At 40.8% G+C, this 20,927-nt stretch overlaps 1 protein-coding gene across 3 annotated transcripts in view; it reads left to right on the top strand.

Moving 5' to 3' along the window:
* The window catches only part of SLC25A13 (solute carrier family 25 member 13), a 206,487-nt gene that overhangs the window by 164,274 nt on the left and 21,286 nt on the right, over positions 1-20,927 (top strand). For all 3 annotated transcript variants that reach the window (XM_057731069.1, XM_057731068.1, XM_057731070.1), the window contains one exon: positions 11,519-11,659. In XM_057731069.1, coding sequence (XP_057587052.1) covers positions 11,519-11,659 — 141 coding nt within the window. The remainder of the gene's footprint in view (positions 1-11,518; positions 11,660-20,927) is intronic.

Raw genomic sequence — 20,927 nt, 5'->3', positions numbered from 1 at the left:
CTGGACCGTCCTTCTGGTTTTCTAAATAGGGGAGGAGTTTGTTATGATATGAAAATATGAAGAAAGTTTGGGTCACAGCTTTCATACTGTACAGATACTTTAGACATTGAAGGTCTGTAAATCATTAAGAAATTCTGGTAGTAGTAGTCAAAATAGACATGTATAACAGGCAGAGCCCAAATGTGAGCATATTTGACAGGTCTGTAACTTAATTACTTTTTAATGTCCGTCAAACAGATTCCACTTTGGTTTCTTGGCCAGGCTTCTATAGGCCTATTAAAACCCTATGAAGTTGAAAATGTGAAACTTAATATTTGTAAAACATGTGAACAGTGTACCCTTTTTCTGCTTTACTATGTAGTTAAGAAATTAAGAATAGGAAATTTCAATTTGATATCTGTCTCAAAAACAGTTAAGTGGTGAGAATCTATTCTCTTTTCAAAGTTCTTAATAGTCAAGTCACAGATTTTTTTACTTTAGGGCTTATTTACACATCAAATCAAAGGACAAAATCTCATATTACTTTGTGTTTAGAGGCGTGCATTTAGTCAATTTAACTAGGTGTATTAGTTTGCTAGGGCTGCCATAGCGAAATGCCACAGGCTGCATGACTTAAACAACAGAACTTTTTTCCTTCACACTTATAGAAGCAGGAAGTCCAAGATCGAGGTGTCTGCAGTTTGATTTTTCTTCTGAAGCCTCTCTCCTTTGCTTGCAGGTGGCCATCTTCCCACTGTGTCCTCACGTGGTCACCCCTCCATCTGTGTGTTGTCTTTATCCTAATCGCTGCTTCTTCTAAGGACTCCAGTCATGTTGAATTAGGGCCCACCCATATCACCTCATTTTATCTTCATCACCTCTTTAAAGACCCTGTCTCCAAATACAGTCACATCAGAAGTACAGGGTTAGGTCTTCCGCATATGAATTTTGGAGGGACACGATTCAGCCCGCAGCCCTAGGGCTTAAGATAAAGGTTCTCCACTGCAGTGCGAACTCAAGTTCTTGATTGTAGCAGGGTGATGACCCCTCGTGAGGGCACTGGGTCCAACATTTCCCCTTCAGAGCTGGACAGAGGCAGCGGCGTCTTGGCTTCGTGCCCCTCCTCCTCTGTGAGGTTGCTGAGCGCCTGCCTGTCCTCAGTATTTGTGAACAGCAGCTGAGTGCTGTGGGGCACTGCGTTTTCATTTGATTCACGCACTGTTATTTGCGGAGTATCTGTATTGTACATGTGATCTTTATGTACCATGATAATGCCTGCATTACATACAAATTATTTTCATGTCTCCATTTAACACTGAGGTAGAGAGTAAATGGAAAATATGTTGAAGCTTAGATTTCTTGTGAAATCTTTGTTTTCTAGTTTATTCAGATGTCACATTCCATTATCACTTGAGTATTTATTTCATATGTAATGTAAATCATTAGACATTTACTAGTGTAGACCTTTTTTTGTAGTTACAATTTTATTTGTATCCAAATAATCAAAATAATGCACTTGGGTTTTAGTTTAAAAAAGCCGCATATTCTATAACTTCATATTAATCTATTTTTGACACATGTAAGCACACATTTTAGAATGTCACTGTGCAATTAGATATTCTTAGCACATGTCACTTGTGAAAAGCACTTTAAATCTAAGCACATTCAATTGAGCATAATTAAAATATCAAGATACGTATTCTTCATATACATTTTGCCACTTAAATTTTTAAGTAGCTATAAGTATCTACCATGTGAATTCCAATTAATGGGAGGTGATTAAATTACAGTTATATTTAATGCTTTTAATTTAAAATATAGCAGGAATTATACTATGTTAAAAAAAACACACTGCTATGTTTTCTCTGGACAGCAGATTGATGACAGAATCGATTTTTTTTTTTTACATGCAAAACTGTTAATATTCTCTGCATATTCTCAAGACTGTTGCCTGAAATGGTGAGGGGGCAAGAGGCAGGGGTCACGAGGGCTTTTCCATCTTGTGAGTTCTTTTGATTCGACTCCTAGGTTCCAAGGAAGAATGTTGGAGGATAGTATCTTGGTTAGTAAAGACGCATTAGAGAAAGGCTTGTTTTGTTCATAGCAGGTGAGGGAAGTGGATTATGGGAAAATATGAACTGGAGCTCCTGAACTGATTTTTTAGATAATGTATCTAGGCTGCTGCTATTTCCTGTGATTGTAATAGTGAGCAGACAGCCTTGGCAAGTCATTTTTAATTCCCATGTAACTTTTTTTTTGGCCACGCCACGTGGCTTGAGGGATCTTAGTTCCCCGACCAGGGATCGAACCTGGGTTCCGGCAGTGAAAGCGCCAAGTTCTAATCACTGGACCTCCGGGGCATTCCCTATTCCCATGTAACTTTAAAACCTACTTGTTCACAATCATTGGACCTGAAGTATGTTAAGATCATTTTAGTGAGGATCACTGTTCTTGGAGTACTTAGAGAAATTGGGCAGTACATTAAGATTCTGGATTCTGTTGCCTTTCTAAATGCTTGATTTCTTGAAATTCTGTTTTTAAGAAAGAAGTAAGTATCCCTTCCCCCAATAAAGTTTTTAACTATGCAGAATCAGGGTATTAACAATGAAGTAAATCACTATATAATATGGCAGGAGGAATTTGGGTGGCAAAAGTGGGAGAAAGAGAAGAAAAAAAAAAATCAAGCTAACAGAAGCATCTGAGCACTGAGCAAAAGCTATGATAGAAGCCACACTTCAGGTTCTTTGCAGACTATCTATCTAGCCCATTTCAGAGGGGGTATTAGAAGAAAAAAACCTATATTTTACTTTGAGCCATGAGGACCGTATCATGTGAAAAATTAGAGCATTTGGAAAGAATGATGCTTTGTGTTGATAGAGTGCCTTTCACTTGAGAAGCTTGGTGCTTGGGCTTCGTGCTGACATAGTTGCAGCTTCCACAGCCCCGCTTCCGTTTCTGGTTGCTCTCAGCTCTCCTGGGTGCAAAGGTGAATTTATGAAGATCATGGACTTTAGACAGGACTCATGCAGCTAAAACTGTCATATGGAGATGTGCACTTTCATTCGTATTGGTAGCAAGATGCGGCATCTAGCATCCACTTGGGATAGTTTTAAAGTCCAAATATTAGAACTTGATCTTCAACATTAAGGGTGATTATGTTGCCTTTTCCTTCTAACAGTCATATTACCTGGTCAGAAGGATGTGCATGGTGCATTTCAGCAGTGGGGAATCTTCCGTGCTACACCTAATCTAGTCTCTCTCTCAGTCCCTTTTGTGACCAGGGGTGCATGTTTCCAAAGTGGTTTGCCAGTTGAGGGCAGCCCACGCCTAAATGGAACAGAGACCAGTCCACAAACATGGTGTTATAAACTATGCTGGTTATCTATCTGACCATTGTCATTTTTACCAGGATGTGATTATTAACCATTTCTCAGTGACAAAATTTCAAAATTTCAAATACCCACAATTTATTGAATGCCAGCTTGAATTTAATTAAATAAAATTGAATGAATTTAAATTAAATAAAAGCCAACTGGCTATGTTGAGCTCTATGACATCACCCATCACTCACTTTTGTGAGTTTTCTTCCTTTTTTTTTTTTTTTTCTTTTTTTTACCTGATATAGCTACTTCCTACCAATCCTCAGTATGACTATGCTTTCCTCAGAAAGAAAGTTTAATTTGCAGGTTTCTAGGGAAAGAAAAATTTGAGAACTCAATTTTACTGGCTTTGAAGGAGTTTGGTAAACTAAATTCACCAAAACAGAATTTCGTCATGCATTTATTAATGGTAATCAGTACCATTGATTGAGCGCTATGGTTTGCTAGGCACTGGAATCAGTGTTTTATGTACTTGTTTCCATTTACTCCTCACATAGTCCTATAAATAACAGCTAGAATATGGGCTCCATGAGGGTGGGGGTCTTTGTCAGTTTTGTTCACTCCTGTACACCTGCGTCTCTAGAGTTGGTGTATTGAAAGCATGAAGAGCGTTAATGTCACTGTGCCCATTTTACAGATGAAATGAGTTTGGAGTGTGTAAGTTAAGAAGTTTGTCAGAACCTAGGATGTCAACCATGGGTCCATACTGACTCCCCGCAGCACCCCCCATTTCTTGAGCAGCTGCTCTGTGTCAGGCACTGTGCTCGCTGTTGGTACATGCTACTTTATTTAGTTCTCACAATGAGTCTGTGAAATGGTTTCATCTCTTTGCTATAAATAAAGGATCTAAGTCTTAGTAAGTTTGAAGAATTTATCTAAGGTCATAGACAAGGAAATTACAAAGCCTGAATTAAAATCCAGGTCTCTCTGACTCAGTTGCTCCTATACTGAGCCACTGTGCTATATTTAGGTAAAACCCACACTAGTGTAATTACTTTGTAAGCCCATTTGAGTAAAATTGAAAATAGGTCACTACTTATACATTTCTGAGTCTGAAATAATTCCTCAAGGATTCAGATTTGGCACGATAGGGGGATTTTACCTCCTATTGGCCAGGCTGCCTCATGATTTATTGACTAATCTACAGAGAAAAATTTGATTCATATGATGAAAATCAATTATTTTGTACCTGGGAGAAAACTTCTCACATATTCCTTGATGAACTTTAGTGTCTCTGAAGCATTTGCATATCAGGATCTTTTCATTTACGTAGTCTTGGCTAAATTTTAAAAATTACCAACACTATAAATGTTTGTTAATATGACACAGGATCCTCCACGTGACTTTTTGTTGAGAATATTCCTATCTTCAAACATCTTCGTGAAACCTGGCTGAGATTTTATTTAGGAAGATTGCTCTGAATTTTACAACCTTGGACTGTTACATTCATTTATAGGAAAACTGACATTTTTTACATTTGCATTTAAGATGAATTTACAGGCAAAATGACACCTTTATAACATTGAGTCTCCCAGTTTAAGAATAATACTTGTTTCTCTAGTATTCAATATGTATGTCCTTTTTTTAAAAAGAAAATTATATTTTTCTTCATTTCAGTTCTATACATTTCATATTAGGTTATTTCTTGTTAATGCCACTTGTTAAAAAAGAAAAAAGTTAATGTGTAAGATCTTTTTCTTGGTGTAGCAGTTTCATATTTCTCCTTTAAAGATATATAATGTTTTTGAATGTTGGGTTCCAGTTTTTTGTTTTTTGTTTTTTAATGCTACAAAAATTTTTGTCACACTGATGCAGGTATTCAGTACTAGTACAAGTAGGCAATAAAATATTCTCGTTCAGTACCTGATAGTAGCCTGGGTAAGAGTCCACATAGCACTGAACTGAATCATTGCTCGCCTACAGCCCTGTGCATACAGTCAGCTCTTAATAGAGAATCTAGAGAACCGCTGTGGAGCTGCTCATGGCTCTGGGTCCCCTGGGTTGGGTGCACATAAACAGCCCTATGCAGTGTTTAAACACTGGCCGCTTGCTGCATCTTCAGTCTGATCCGAGTTGAGGGATAGAAGGCGTGAGCAATTGCGTTGGGCTCACCTTTGGACATCATTAGCTGCTTTGTCCTCTTATCACCTGTGTTGCAGATCAGACTGACCTCACCATAACTTCTGCTGGAGAGCCAGAGGATAATTTACTGTTGCTTCTGAGGGCTCTTTTGTTACTGATTTGGTTGATGCTTCAGAACTTTAGTTGTGGCTCCTTATGCCAAATCCTGATTCATTTGATTGTATTTTCTTTATCTTTGAAGCATATCTAGTAAGACTGAGACTAATAATTGTCAGTTTCTACTCTGAAACAAAATGATCCCACAACTCTCTATGTGTCATTAAAGCAAATCTGCCAGCTTTACAAAACTAGCTTCCACTCCTCCTCCTCTACTCAGAACTTGTGCCATTTTGCTTCAGCATAATGTAATTATCCCTGTTTATGTTGACCTTTTCGCTCTCCCTAGATCTTTTCTCCTTAATTCCCTAAATTTTCATTTTGTCTTGCTTGCTTCCATAAATGACTATCATTCTCTCTTTTCCCCTTCCCTGGAAAAATGTAGATTACAGGAGCTCTCTAATTCCTCAGCATCCCTTCCCCAATCACAGATCACCCCATGTGCTGCACTTCGCCTCCCTGTGTCAGCAGCCCTCATTGGCCTTCCCCCTTTGGGAAGCCCCTTTCTTGACGTCTGTGCCTGCATCGTTGTGCACTGTGGTGTACAGCAGAAGATTCTCATCCCTTCTTGGGTCTCCACTCTTTTTGTTTCATCTTCCTCCCACCCCATGTGAGCTTCTGCCTTCCGTTAGCACGTACGTGCGGTGATGCCCTCATCTGTGTCTCAGTCCTTAAGTCCCAGCTCGCCCTTCAGTTGCCCTCTGGATGTTGATCTTTTTAGGTCCCTTTGTTCCCCCCTTGTACATATATGCACAAGCTCGGTCCTTTCTTTGACCCTGATGCTTTTACCCCACACGCAGCATCCAAGCCCTGCTCATCCCTATCGCATCTGCGCCCCCCCCCCCCACCTCATCACCGATGTAACTGTTCTAATTCTGGCCACCTTTTCCCCTGCTAAAACCCTAATTTTTATCCCTGCCCAAGGGCTCTCCCTCCTAATAAACTCTCCCCTCTGCTGCCCAGTCATCTTTCTGAGACGTAGATACTAGTCACAACACACTCCAGCCCCTCAACTTCATTCACCAGATCTCTGCCCACCACAGGGACGCACAAAGGCGTCTCCCCAGAAGGCAGCCCCATTCCCGACAGTAGCATTCCAGGCCTTCCATGCTTTGGCCCCAGTAGTCTTATTTTCCACCATCCCCTTTCATACTCCTTCCAGGCCCCCTGAAGCGATGATTCTTCCCTGCTGCCATGATAAGCAGTGGAAATAAATGCTCAGGCTCTGGCATCCAGCAGGTCCAGCTTTGTATCCAGCCTCCACCTTCCTGGCTGCGTGACCCCAGGCAAGTTACATAACCTCCTTTCAGCCTCGGTTGCTCACTTACAAAACTGGAGTAACATTATTACCTACCTTATGACATCATGAGGACCAAAAGAGAAAGTTCTTACAAAGCTCTTAGGACGATGCCCAGTATGTAGTAAGCATTCAGTAAATGCTACAGGATGATAATGTTGGTCTCATCATAATTGTCATTCTTATTAAAATCCCTTTGGGCAGTTGTGGTGCTGGGTCTGTTTACCGTCTCAGCGTGGCAAGCTCTTGTCACTGTCACTTTGTATCATTCTTTGTGTGGATTACCTAAATCCTAGTTGCATTTCCGTCACCAGCTGATGTGTTATGTGTTTTCCCACCTCCCCAGATTATCCAGGCCAGGAGAAATCTTGCCCTCCTTTGAACTGCCATGGCAGTGTGTCTGGACCTTAGCTCTTATCGCATTTATCTTTTCTCATGTGCTATTTTTTGTGTTCATAAGTAGTATATTTCCTGGACTCAGTAGAAAATCCTTTCCTCTGCTTGCTGGTTGTGTAGCCCTAAGGATAAGTTGCTGTGTTTATTTGCTAGGGCTGCCATAGCAGAATACCACACACTGGGTGACTTAACAAATTTATTTTCTGATGCTTCTGGAGGCTGGAAGTCCAAGATCAAGGTATCAGCGGAATTGGTTTCTTCTGAGGCTCCTTTTCTTGGCTTGAAGATGGCTGCCTCACATGGTCCTTTCTCTGTATACATATGTCCGTATCCCAGTTTCCTCTTGTAAGGACACCAGTCACATTGGATTAGGGCTCACTCACAGGATTTCATTTTACCTTAATTACCTCTTAAAAGGTCCTATCTTCAAATACAGTCACATTCTGAAGTACTGAGGGCTAAGACTTCAATATTTGAATTTTGGTGGAACACACCATTGCTTTAATGTTTCTATGCCTCAGTTTCTTCTTTTGTGAAACCTGGGAAAATGTACCTCGTGAGTAGACTGAAGATATGTATCCATGCAAAGCAACACCCTGGTCGCCTGTGGTGGATGCGTAATGAATATTTATTATCCCTACTCCTGTTTTGAACTCCTTGATATCAGGAATGCTTTCTCACTCATCTTGTGTCCTTATTGTTGCTAGGACAAACTTCGAACATGATTGCTTATAAATATTCGGTGGATAAATATATGAATGAATGATCAGGTAGCAGAAGTGAGTCTGCAGTAGGTACAAGTGTTACTTGTTAGGTGGATCCAGATACCGGACGGCAACTAAGATTTCAGTCACAAAGACTATACTGAGAACCCTGAAGACAAGTCCATGTCCCCACTGTAAATATATTATGCCACACGGAGCCGGTTCTAGTGTGGAAGATCGTCACCTGGCCTACTTGTCACAGACTCCAGAAAGTCCAGGGAAATGAGTTGTGACAAAATTGCACACATACAAAAAGCAGTATCTTCACACAGCCAGAGCCTTCAAGTGATGAGGGACACAGAGACATCACGTGCACAATAGATGTTCCTGTCCACTCTCTGCGGGTTCAGCTCCCTTTGATCTCTGCAGAGGAGGGACGTGGGTCAGGGACTGCACGTGGATGATAGACCAGGAGGCTGAAGAGCAGCACTAGTGCGCTGCTCGGTGATCAGGTCGTGGTGGTGCCCAGGCACCATGCATCTGAGGATGAGCATCTTGCCTCGGTGCCTCGGAGTGTCTCATTTCCTTCCAGCTGGACTCCAGACAGCCGATTCATCTTCAGCCCCCCGACAGTGTGCCACTTTGAGTCTGTAGGTTCGTTCTTTCTGAGTCCACCAGAGGTAACGAGTATGTCATTATTTTTCCCTAGTATCACTGCACGCTCTCTTCCCACTGCCTCTGTTCCCTGCAGCTCTCCGAAGGGAACTTTTGCATCATTCTTAGGGATTAGACTTCACCGTGCTGTGCTAAAAGATTGGTGTCTATCAACTGGTTTGGAATCAAGGGAGTTGAGTATAATTTCTTATTTTATTGTATATAATATTAACTTTTGTGGGTATTAGCTATAAGATACTGAATAAGATAGCAATTCTGTACCTAAAAATCATACCCTTTAATAATGTTACCATTTGGATATGTGTAAAAGGTTTGTTATGAAATCAGAGGTAAAATATATAAATTATACATATTTCTATTTATATTCTACATATAAAACATATAAATTTCTACATTCTCTGAAAGAATGTAGAAAACTGAAATTAGAAATCACAGCTTTAAGCCCTTTAAGAAGCCTCTCAGAGTTGAAAGGCAGCCTAGTGATGATGTAGTGAAGTAAAATGATTCTCAACGCTCACCGCATATTTTAATCACATAGGAAGGGGCGGAGGCAGAAATTCTTACTTAATTTGTCAGGAGTGAGATCTAGAAGTCACAACTTTTGAGAAGCTCTGCAGGCACGTATAACATGCCACCAGGGAAGGGAGCCATCAGTTTGGGAGCCAGAGGAAAGGAAACCAACGTGTTTGGAGTCACTGCTATGTCTCGAGCACCATGCCAGCTGCTGTACATTCGCCATCTCTTTGATCCTTGCAACAAGTACGACCAATAGTGACTGAGGCTCAGTTGTCACCCCTGATACTCAGCTGCCCCTTAGCCGCTGTTGGCAGCACGTGGTGAGTGTGAGTTGTGTGCCTGTTCTGTTCTTCACGGAGATCCATGTACTGGTATGCTGACTGCTCTCCATTCTACCCTTGGTAGACGTGGTCTTACCCACTTTTGAGCTTTTAAAAGTCACCCTCAGGCTAATTCTAACTCAGCAATTCTTTCCCAGCACTTCTGCCCCATGAAACAATTTTTAAATTTTTATTCATTTGGCAACATGAGAACTCAGGTCCAGAAGCACAAACATAATCCTTACTGTGCCCTCAGTGCTGTTTCTAGGCCAGATCCCTTTCATCTCTTCATTTGCCTTCCTTCAGCAACTCCCAGTGTCACTTGGAAAGATGCAAGTGCAAATTCACGAAATACTCAAGGGCCATGGACAGGCGGGGGTGGGGGGTGGTCTTCCCGCCTGTCTGCAGGTCGCAGCAGCCTGGGAGGAGTGGAAACAGAATGGCTTCATGTGGACCAGAAGAACACACCAGCCTTTCCTTCCCACTTTAGAAGGGCCTTTCATGGGCCTTTTCATGAATCCAACCCAGGTTTTTTCTACCACTTCCTTAGAGTCACCCAGGAGAGATGAAGATGATGGGTGAAACATGATGTGAGCAAGTACAGAGAGGGGTTCTCTGGTAGCCTAAACACCGGAGAGTACTGCCTTCTCCATAGTTTAAATGTGTGGAGAGAGGGAAAATCCTAGTCTGTTTTTAAGAATAAGTGTGTCTCGACTAAGGTACCAAGTTGGTAAAAATGGAAAGACAGTGCGTGTTGAAAATTTCCCACCTTGTTTCTGTTGGCAGCATAATATCTCATTGCAGGAACATACTCAAAAGCATGTAATCTATCCCTTCCCACAGCATATTTATGTTGTTTCTAATTTTTATTTCCAGGTATTAAATAATACTTTAAAGACCATCCTTATAGCTGGTTTTGATTAGTACAAGCCATTTTGTGAAGGCATGCACATTGGTTGATAGGATCAAAAGATCTAGCAAGAAGTCGTTTGGTATGATATTGATCCAAATTGTGCCTGTTACCATGATAGCATCTGCTAAGCTGTAAATATCAGCACCATGTCTGTGGCCTGGTTTGGTGATGCTGCTACGTAATGAAGATTCTGAACTACATTCTTTGTCAACCTTAGTTTGGATGATATAAAAATGTAATATATTTGAGACAAGGAATAACAAGTTGAAGTATAGTAAGAATGTAATTGCTTATAATAAATATAGGCTTAGCTTCAAAATAGCTAGCTTAAAATTTCCCTTATAGTGTGCACTTTAGAGATTTCCACTGATGATCTTGGAGGTGTGGCACCCAGCCATTTGCTGGAATGAACACACGTTGTTCAAAGTTTGGGCTGTAATTGATTTAATGCATATTTTTACTACTTTGACATTTATCTTGTATGAAAAGAGCAATTCTATACACAGGTAATACATAAATATAATAATACGTAAGTCCATAAAATGGTGTTTGATGAGCGATCTGATTTTTTAAGAGAAGAAAAAGCTTTCATCTAAGTTTGCATGTTCTCCGGCAGTTGTTGAAACATTGGCAGAATTGTGAACTACATCATGCGAGGGCCCATGTCGTCTCAGCCCCCTCCTGATCTGACAGGCAGATTCGAGTCTCTTTATTTGGACCCCACGACGTTCGTTTTATGGCTGCCTTTGCGTGCTTGGCTTCGAGACCTGTTGGTGGCAGTTGATTGTGCTTCAAGGAATGTTTGTCATTTACTGTGAAGACTTGGGTGAGGCCAACAGAAGTCTCTCTGTGTTGGGCCAACTCTCTGGTCTTTGCTCCCTTTCACTCTCCACATGAAGGAGATAGAGCCTGACCCAAGTCCTTCCAGGCAGCAACTATATTTTGATTCAAACTCCTAATCGCTGTTTTAATTTATGGGACAAGGATTGAAACTACAGTCGATGGAGAACAGAGTATTCTAAGCTCCCCTGAGGAGAATCTCTCAATTTTTCCTGAACCAGCCTGCTTTACACTAAATTTTTTCTTTCTCTCCTTTTTAGGCAGGAGGCTCCCAGGTGATTTTCACAAATCCTTTGGAAATTGTCAAGATCCGTTTGCAGGTGGCTGGAGAAATCACCACTGGTCCCCGAGTCAGTGCTCTGTCTGTCGTAAGGGACCTGGGCTTCTTTGGGATCTATAAGGTACCTGCTTCCAGTCAGTTATCTGAGTGTACGCTCATCTCCTAAACTAGTAACTGCTCGCAGCAGACATCGATTCCTCACGTTTCTGTGCCTGAAGAAGATCTTCTGCTGGAGCTCATAGGGCACCTTCGTGCTAGTTAGAAGGAGGTGCCCCTTCCTGCCATCTCCCAAGTAACTGTCCTTAGAAAACATAACTCAAGGATGAGTGATGTCGTGACCCCCACAAACACTGTTCAGTGCACAGCTCTTTGCTGCAGCACTGACTGGAGTTTTGTCTGGATCTGTTCTGGATATAAAAACCTAATTCTCAGTGCTGTATCCATGAAGGATCACAGGGCACCATCTTTCGAGAGATGGGCTGAGCTCAGTTTACCCACGCACGCGAAGCCCATACCAGATCAGGAATTTATGTTCCGATCCTGTACATGGCAAACCTATCCTTATGTATGCCTTATCATAAATATTTTGCATCTTAACCATTTATCATTTAGAAAATAGTTTTTCAGAATGATCGCAAAACCAAAATTTTGGGAAATTCTTGAAATTCATTTACACTTTTCTACCAAAGAAGTTGTAATGAACTAGAATTAGCTTCATATATGTCCTGCTATAAGGCCTGGTGAAACATAAGGTGTTCACCATTTTTCAATGAGAAGATTTAAAAAGATGTTTCATGGCCAACTTGAATAAGTAAACCTTTAGGGATATAGGAAGAAGGTAAGTCAGATGATTGCTTAAAATAGTTTTCACTTATTTACACATAGATATATAAAAGCACATTATATAAATCACATTATATAAAATTAATATTGCTTTTTTCTATACACACAAGAAATATTTTATTCAAATTCTTCATATGAATTTTGAATCAATGTCTTGATCACCACTTAATCCACATTTTAAGTCAGCTCTTCACATGGTTTTGCAAAGCCCATTGTCTCATTTTCTTTACAAGCTGGCAAGAGGAAGCACTTTTGGACTCTGTGCAATATTGTCCCTAGAAATTTTGTCCCACAGACATGTAACATGAGGACAGTTGTTTTCTTTGTCTTCTATTCCCAGTTTATCCTGAATGGATATAAATGGTCCCATATGTAACATATTGCTTTTTAGAGTGAATTTTAAATGCCTTGCTTTGACATTCAGCACAGCATTTGCAAAAGTATCCCCCAGGAATACTTTTTTACCCTTTCCTTTTTAACTCAGTTTTTTAGGGGACCTTGGTAAACATCCGCTGTTAGTAATAATTGAGGTTGTTTCATCCAAATCTGCCTTCCCCAAACGGAACTCTGTACTTCCCAAGGTCAAGTGGTTGGACGAATACCCCAAGATCTGGGACTTTGTGAGGATCAAATATTACGCGATACCCTCTTTTCTAGTTTTTTGGGGGAGCCTTACCTTGTATTTAGGCATCTTGTAATGTTTAGAAATAAACATGCTAATTTTTAAAGTAGCACTTAAAATGCTCAATGTGACTGTGCAGTGGAACACAATGTGATAGCTGTTTCAGTTACCAAATCGGTATCTAGCTGTAAGAAATAAACAGTACTGTCGTGAGGCATAGCGTTCATCAATTTGAAGAAAAATTATCTTCTGTTCTGAATGTTTAGGCTCGCGCAGACTGTCACACGATGTAGCAGAGCGTCATTCTGACAAGATGCCAAGCAGTCTTTCAGTGGGTTGTCTGGTAGAAAGCACTTAGGTACTATGGCAGTGACGGCTATCGAAATGTCTAGATGGATAAAGTGGTAGAAACTTGTTTGCTGACACAGAAACAGAGACTGTTGAACTACCTGTAAATGATACAAGACTGAGACTTAGTCCTTTTCATCTTCACAGCGTTTCATACTCTTAATCCCCTTCAACACCTCTTGGAAGTAGTCGGTCTCCTAATTTTGTAGTTAGGAGAACAGAGGTGCCAGCAGTGCTATCTGACCTGAAATTGAGGCTCAGAAGTTTCTTGTTTCCACTTTTGTGTTAAAATGGCTTTCCTGAAATGAGCAGGATTGCTCAAGTTTGAGCAAGAGACCTCTCTCATATAAAGTTAGTTTAATTACTAGCCTGTTGGTTTAATCTAGTTCAGAGGCATTCCACAGGCCTGGGTGCTGCCTTTCAAAACACTGCTTCCCGTGTATTGGTAATTACCAAGTGAAGTCACTTAACAGTTTGAGCTTTAAGCTTCTGGAAACCTGATTGCATTGTGAGAGAGTGACCTGGCAGGCAGTCTCCTCCGTTCTGCTGGCCATTGGTACCATCAGCTAAACTCACTGAGACCTGCGAGGCGGGACTTGATTCAGCAGAGTTCCCCTCTCCACTCAGTCTGATTGGTCTGTTATTACCACCCTAGCTAATCCTTATTTGTTTTATCCCACCTTCCAACCTCAGGTTTTGTTTCTTGTGAGTTTCCTTTCTCCAGGCTCACCTACCTTGCCCCACTCCTCCATGGCCAAAAATCACTTTTGTGGTTCCAGATCTTGCCTATTAGGGGCATCACAGCTTTAGCATTGCTGTGTAGTTTGTTTTGTTTGTGTAGTTTGCTGTGTAATTTGCCTTTTTTGTAGTTTTTGTTTCAGTATAGCGCTCTTCTTTGGTGATAAAACTTTTTTCTCTGTTTCTAATCTTGGTTGGGTAGAAAAATGCAAATAACCTGTGGTGACTAATAATTTTAAATCTGGTATGTGTCCCTCTGGGTGGATGGCAGAAAAAGAGAACTTCTATCCTGGTTTTAGGTGGGACAGGGAATCTTCATTTGCCTTCCCTTGGACCTTTTGTTTGCTGTTGTTAAAATGACAGTGCAAACCCAGGAGGGGTGATTGTAGGCTCTGTCTGTGTGTTTAGACCTGCAGTGCTTAACCTCACTTAATTGGACTTAACCAGGCTTTCTGTTTTTCTCCTGAATTGACTTGCAAAATACCCAACTATTCTGAGACTTCCCAATAAAAGATGATTAGAATACTTGCTTTAGGAATACTTTCACAACTGAAAAAAAAAAAGAAAAAGTGGATGTGGTAAACATTTCACATTCCTAAAGTTACAAATAGTTTAGAGCAGATAGAGGGAACTCTGTAAACAAAGTACCCCCCCCCCCCCCCATTCTGGTAACATTTAGAGACATTGTTATAGCCTGGAGTAGGTAGGTGATTGAAGTAAAGGCAGGATAATTAACTGCCTTTGAAAGAGCTATTTGAAGATAATGTAGTTTTTGAAAATCTGCAACATGTACTACTTTTCTTAAGAATATGTGAAGTGGTACTTCCCTTTCACTCAGTAACTTTTGTTTATTACATAAGCCTCTAGAGTGTAAGTAAAATAAATTCCACATAGGTAAGAAAGCGATACACATCTGCTTTTGAATGGTACCTTTTCCTTAGGAGCCAACAGGGCTTTAAGGAGGAGATGGATTACACCTTCTGAATGGAATAGAATTTATTTAACATCAAATGGCAGCACAGCTAAGACAGGCTAAAAGATGCCCTCTTATGAAGCAATGGAATAGTTCATGGCTCTTTTTGAGAACAAAAAATGGTCAGTGAAGCAGTTATGGCAAAGATCCACTGAGCTTTGTTGAAAATTGTTTTCAGGTTGTGTGATCACGAATTAGACATCTCCGTCCAAAGCACAGAAAGTCACCTAGGGATATGAGCTCTATCTAGTGTTTTCTAATCAGATGCCTCCGTCCCACTGCGTTTGACAGAGTAAGTCACCCGTGGGGGACAGACGCTCAAGTCCTTATATAAAAATGTACAGTGAACAGTCGGCCCTCCGTATCCACAGCCTTCACACCCAGCTGTAGTTTTCATCCACATACATGCATGTTGTGTATGCGGTTTCATTCAATGTGTGTATATAAATGAATCATTGGAGCTACTGTTCATAAAATCAAAAGTAAGTAATGGCATATGTTCTTGATTATTCTGCTAGTTATCGCAAAAGGATATTGTTTGGTCTTTTAAAGTAAAATACACGTTTATGTTTCAAAAAAATCAAATAATTCAGAAATGTCTGTGAGGAAGTAAAATTTTCTCTTTATGCCGTACCACTGTATTCTCTCCTTAAAGGATTACCACTGCTTATGTTTTTTGTATATCTTTAAGAAAAGAAACCTTTCTATTTAAATCAGTATTTCTCTCCTTCCTCTCTTTTCTCTAACACAGATTATATACACACAGACGCACAGACACACACACACATCAATGCTGTATCTGTGTGTTTTAACAAAAACAGAATCCTTCTAAACACACAATATATCTTAATGCTCTTTTCTCATTTTATTTAATAACTGTATATAGTTTCTTTTAAGTTTTTTTTTAAAGCAGTTTCCTATTGATGGGTATTTAAGTTGTTTCTAGTTTGGGGACATTGCAAACAATGACAGGGTCAACATTCTTGCATATATTGTGACGTACTTCTGTGAGTATATATAATGAAACTGTTAGGTCAAGGGGCATGTGCGTTTTTTAGTGTTAGTAAATTTTTGTCAAATTTCATCAGTTTATCACTTTTATCTTGGTAACATACAAGTACGTAAGAATAATTTCTCAAGATAGCAACTTTTAAAGCTCCTTTTATGAGCTCACAGCCCCACACATGAGGGAAACAATTGTTTCATCATGGCTTTGAGGACATCGTGCTGTGCTCATTTTCTAACACCAAGGGACACTATATGGTTTCACAACCATCCGCGTGGCAGTTCTCACTCTTCTGATTCATCCACCTTTCCCTTTCACCTGGACCTCTGTGAAAGCCTCCTCATGGGTTTCTCTATTTTGACTCTTGACTCCCCCAAATCCACAGTCGCCACAGCAGCCAGGGTGACCTATTTAAAATGGAGATCAGATGAATTCATTTACTCAGTACATGTCTGTTGAGGTCTGTGTGCCTGGCACTGGTCTAGCCATTTAGAATGTCGCTGTGAGAAGCCAAGTTACTGCTCACACTTTGGTGGGTAGAAGAAATCAGCCATCAGGAAAGCGAGTATATGACAGCAGGTGGAGCTAAGAACCTTGAAGGAAAAAGGAGGCAGAGTGAGGGGGCAGAGAAGGGGAGAAGGGCCAGTGCTGGATGGAATGTGCGGGGGTTGCTTTTTAATAGGGTGGTCAGGGAAGGCGTCTCTGAGGAGATGATATTTGAGTAGAAACCAGAGGAAATGAGAAGCTAGTGTGCCCTACAGAAACAGTGAGAAACTGTCTGGCAGCATCCGTCCTACTGCACTTAGTCTAGAACCCCAGCTCCTTCCCTGCTGGCCTGTCCTCGCCACCCTCTGTTCTGCACCACCCACCTACTCTGCCAGCTATGCTGGCCGCCTTTCCTTTTCAGATACTCCAGGCTCACCCCCTCATTTTCAGTTGCCTGAAGGCTCTTCCCTATGCATCTTAACTCAGCAGAAGCCTGTTCAGAAGGACACCAGGTCACTTGCTGTCACATCCCCCTCTGCCAGGTCTCTACATAGCACCCGTCACCGTCTGGTATTTCCCTCTGTGTCTGTCTCTCCCTCGTCTACAGTGAACTGTGATACCAGAGACCTAGCTTGCTCACGGCTGCTTGTAACGGCTTCTGGCGCCTAAGCAGACATTTGATAAATGTTTGTTGAGCAAATAAATGGTAAGCAAAGGCCAGGTGTTTCCAAGTTATTAGCGATGATATGAAAGCACAGAAAGAGAATAAGTTGGCAAGTAATGACTCTAGAAGACCAGGATACTGGGGAAGTCGAATGTAAAGGAAATAGCTATTTAGATGAGAGATCGCTTTCCCCGGTTCCGAGGCCTCCATTTATTCACCTGGCAAGCTCTGCCCTGGGCACTGGGAATATGAACGTGAATTGGAACACATGTTTTTATAAGGAGTTTACTGTCTCGCGGAGGCGGTCAGATGAGTAAAGAGATCCTTGGAATACCACATGTGCAGTTGAGAAGAGCAGTCAGAGGGCCGTGCAGAGTTCTAAGGGAGACGTAGCTGACTCACAGCAAGAGAGTCAGGCGGCCCCTGAAGGGGAGATGGCATGAACTGATGAGTCAGAGCCAACCAGGTGGAAGGCAGAGACCAATGGCATGATCGGGGTTGTGTTTGAGGAGGGGTAATTCAGCATCAGTGTGGAGACTGCCGTGTGGGAGAGCAAGGTTGTGCCATGTGGGAGGCCAGTTAGGAAGATATAGACTGGGATGGCAGTGGGGAGGGATGACCATGACCTAAGCTAGGGTGTCATGGGGGGGCGGGGTGGGTGGGTATTTTGAAAGGATGTGTGAGACAGACTCACAGAGTCTTGGAACGTAATGAAAGGTGAAAGGTAAAGGAAGATTAAAAGATGACTCGCAGATTCCTGGCTTGAGCACCTGGGTGGATGGTGATACCATAAATTTTATAATTTCATAATATTTAAGAAGCTGCAAGAAACCTTAAAAGACCTTCTATCTGGTGTTACCTTTATAATTGAGGGATTGAAGCACAGAAATCTTAGGAGAAGCAGCTAGGGGGTAGGTAGGCGGGGGCACGGCTAGGACTGAGACCATCTCCTCACTCCCTGTCTAGAGTTCTTCTTACTCTACCCTGTTGAATGTAGGACTAGAGCCTTGTCAGAGGGACTGGAACTCTAGGTGGTCTTTTAAGGGTCATCTGCGTGCATGAAGCTATGAGAATGGGTAAGATCCCCAAGCCAGTGGGTAAGATCCCCAAGCCAGTGGTGGAACTCAGAAACTACCCTCATTCAGTGGCAGGAGTAAGTAATTATGGGGGTGGGGGGAGAATAGCAGAAGCAGCTGTCAGGTGGAAAACAGGAAGGAACAGGGTTGTGGGAGCTGGTAGAGAGGTGAGATGTAAGCAGAGGAGGAAGAAATGAGTGGTATCAAGTGCTGCAGAGACCAAGGGGACTGAAGTCCAAGAAAAAGCCTTTGAACTTAAAGATAGAGGCCACTGATTACCCTTAAGAAATCAATTTACGAGAATGGCAGAGGTAGAAACCTGGGTGAGAAAATATTAGCAGATACAGACCATTCAACCTCAAGATTTTACTGTGAAAGAAACAAAAGGGCAAGCGTACAGCAACTGGAAGAAAAAGTGGTGTAGAGGGATAATGTTACAGGGAAGAAGAGGTTGAGAGATTTATTTTTTGTTTTAATTTGTTGGGAGAACGATGCCTGTCTGTAGACAGAAAAAATGAGTCACTGAAGTTGGAAGAATTTGAAACATCTGAAGGTACAGCAAGATCAACTACGATGTTAGGACTTTGAGGAGGGGCAGAGGCAGGGTCCAGGCTTAGATGTGTGTGTCTGTGTTCACGTGGGCATGCAGGCTCGGTAGAGCTAATGTTTAACCAGGACTCACTGTGTGCTAGGCCCCATGCTTAGAGCTGTATGTGCTTTACGTCATTGAATCCTTACTACAGCCTATCATGCAGATAGGTTTTCTTTTGTTTTGTTTTAGCTCCAAGTTACAGTTGAGGAAAGGAGGGCTTGATGGGTTGGGGTAATTTTTCTAAGGTCATATACCTTGTAAGGAAGTGGGGTGCTGGATTTCAAACTCAATGCAATCTCTCTTTGAAACATGAATTATCACCTAGTGATATCATGAGCCAGATAAGAGAGAGCATGTCTGATAGATAATTCAGGGAAGTTTAAAGAGAGGGTTTTATGCTAAGCACAGATGTGGAGCATTTGACAGTTTTGGTGCCATGTTGATGTGAGCATGCTAGGGAAATGGAGAGGAAAAGAATTGAGAGGACACCAAACAGCATGAGTGTGTGATAGCTTAGGTCAGGGTAGTTATAGGATCATTTTTTCCTCATTGATTTTAGTACCCAATGCTTTTTAAAAATGTTAGTTAGAATGGCTCAATTTTGCTTTGTTTTATTTTTTAGAATAAGCACATACTACCTTAGATCTTTTATCAACTTTAAATTATAGAAATTAAAATGATTTTATACATCGTGAGGCCCTTCTATTTCTTTAACTCTTGCATTAACCAGCATAACATTGCAAACCTCACCTGTCCTGCAGAGAGCCACATAGCCTGACGGTGAGCCAAGCTGCTACCCACATTATAGCTATTTGTGTTCATTGAAAAATAACTTTGTGCCATCCTGATAACTTTGTCATAAGTATCTGCCGTAAAACAAACATTTTGGGCATTTTGTCTTATTAAAAGGCAGAATTTTAGAAATTAAGGAGAGGGTATCAAGTACCTCAAGGGGCCAGGTTTTGTATCTAACATGGTGTGAACTTGTGACTAATATTGGAAATGATGTAATACTGTCCATATTCTGCTTAGAAGTTTCTGTTAAAAGAAACCAAACTGGAAAAAAGGCTTAAAAAAAAAGTCTTTCCCTGTATTTCAGATGCATTATCTGTAAAAAGAGGATAGTAATTGTACCTACATTTGGAACAGCAAATAAAAGGAGACATCGTGAAAAATATTATTTTTATTAAACAATGCTGGAAGGATTTGAGTGTGCTGAAGAGGGCTAAAAAAGATTCTTTAAAACATTAGAAAATGGTTGTTATTTTTTTTAATCATTCTCCCATTCATTCACCAAGTATTTGTTGAGGGCTAACACTTGTGAGGTGTGCTGAGTTAGAGATAGTGTGGCATCATTGCCTTCAAAGTGATCAGTGTTAGGTGAGGCAAGAGAATAATTCTAGTGCCATAAAGTTCTTTCAAAAACTAATTTTAACAGGTAGTATAGTTTTTAAAAGAAGAAAATTCAGATATAAAAAGATACGTAATAATAAAACATTAGTCTCCTAGCTTCATGCTGTGGGTAACCTATCTTTCTAGAGGCAAACATTTTTATCAGGTTGTAGTGTTTTGTTGTTTTTGTTTTTTGCTAAGTGCCTATAGGATTAGTTTCAACAAAACACTTTTTTATTTTAGCTCAACTTTTGGAATATAATATGCTGTCCTTTATGTTTAGAAGTATTGAAAATGATGCTACTAATCTTCTATTCATAGAGGGCTCTGAATATATTTTTCAGAAGTGATAGATGTATTTCTACTAATCTATTCTTACATTTCTTTGGTTTCTAATTGTGACCAAGGTCTATATTTAAAAGACGGCTAATTTGAGAAATGTTCATCGACTATCAAGGAGATATGTCTTGTGGCAACCAGAGTCCTGTGTGGGGTATGATCAGTTTAGCAAACTAGTTCCAACTTACTTGATAGGATTAGGTCTTCTGCCAAATAAAAGATTTGCTCTTAGGCTGATAAATGTAGAACTCTCCTATGGTTGAGGTATGAAACCATATAGGAGTCACACTCCAGCTGCAAGTTGGTTTAA

The sequence above is a fragment of the Hippopotamus amphibius genome, chromosome 4 (genome assembly GCF_030028045.1).
Source record: "Hippopotamus amphibius kiboko isolate mHipAmp2 chromosome 4, mHipAmp2.hap2, whole genome shotgun sequence".
NCBI lineage: Eukaryota > Metazoa > Chordata > Mammalia > Artiodactyla > Hippopotamidae > Hippopotamus > Hippopotamus amphibius.
Note: the sequence above shows the minus strand (reverse complement) of the source record. Positions and strands in the feature narration are given on the sequence as shown.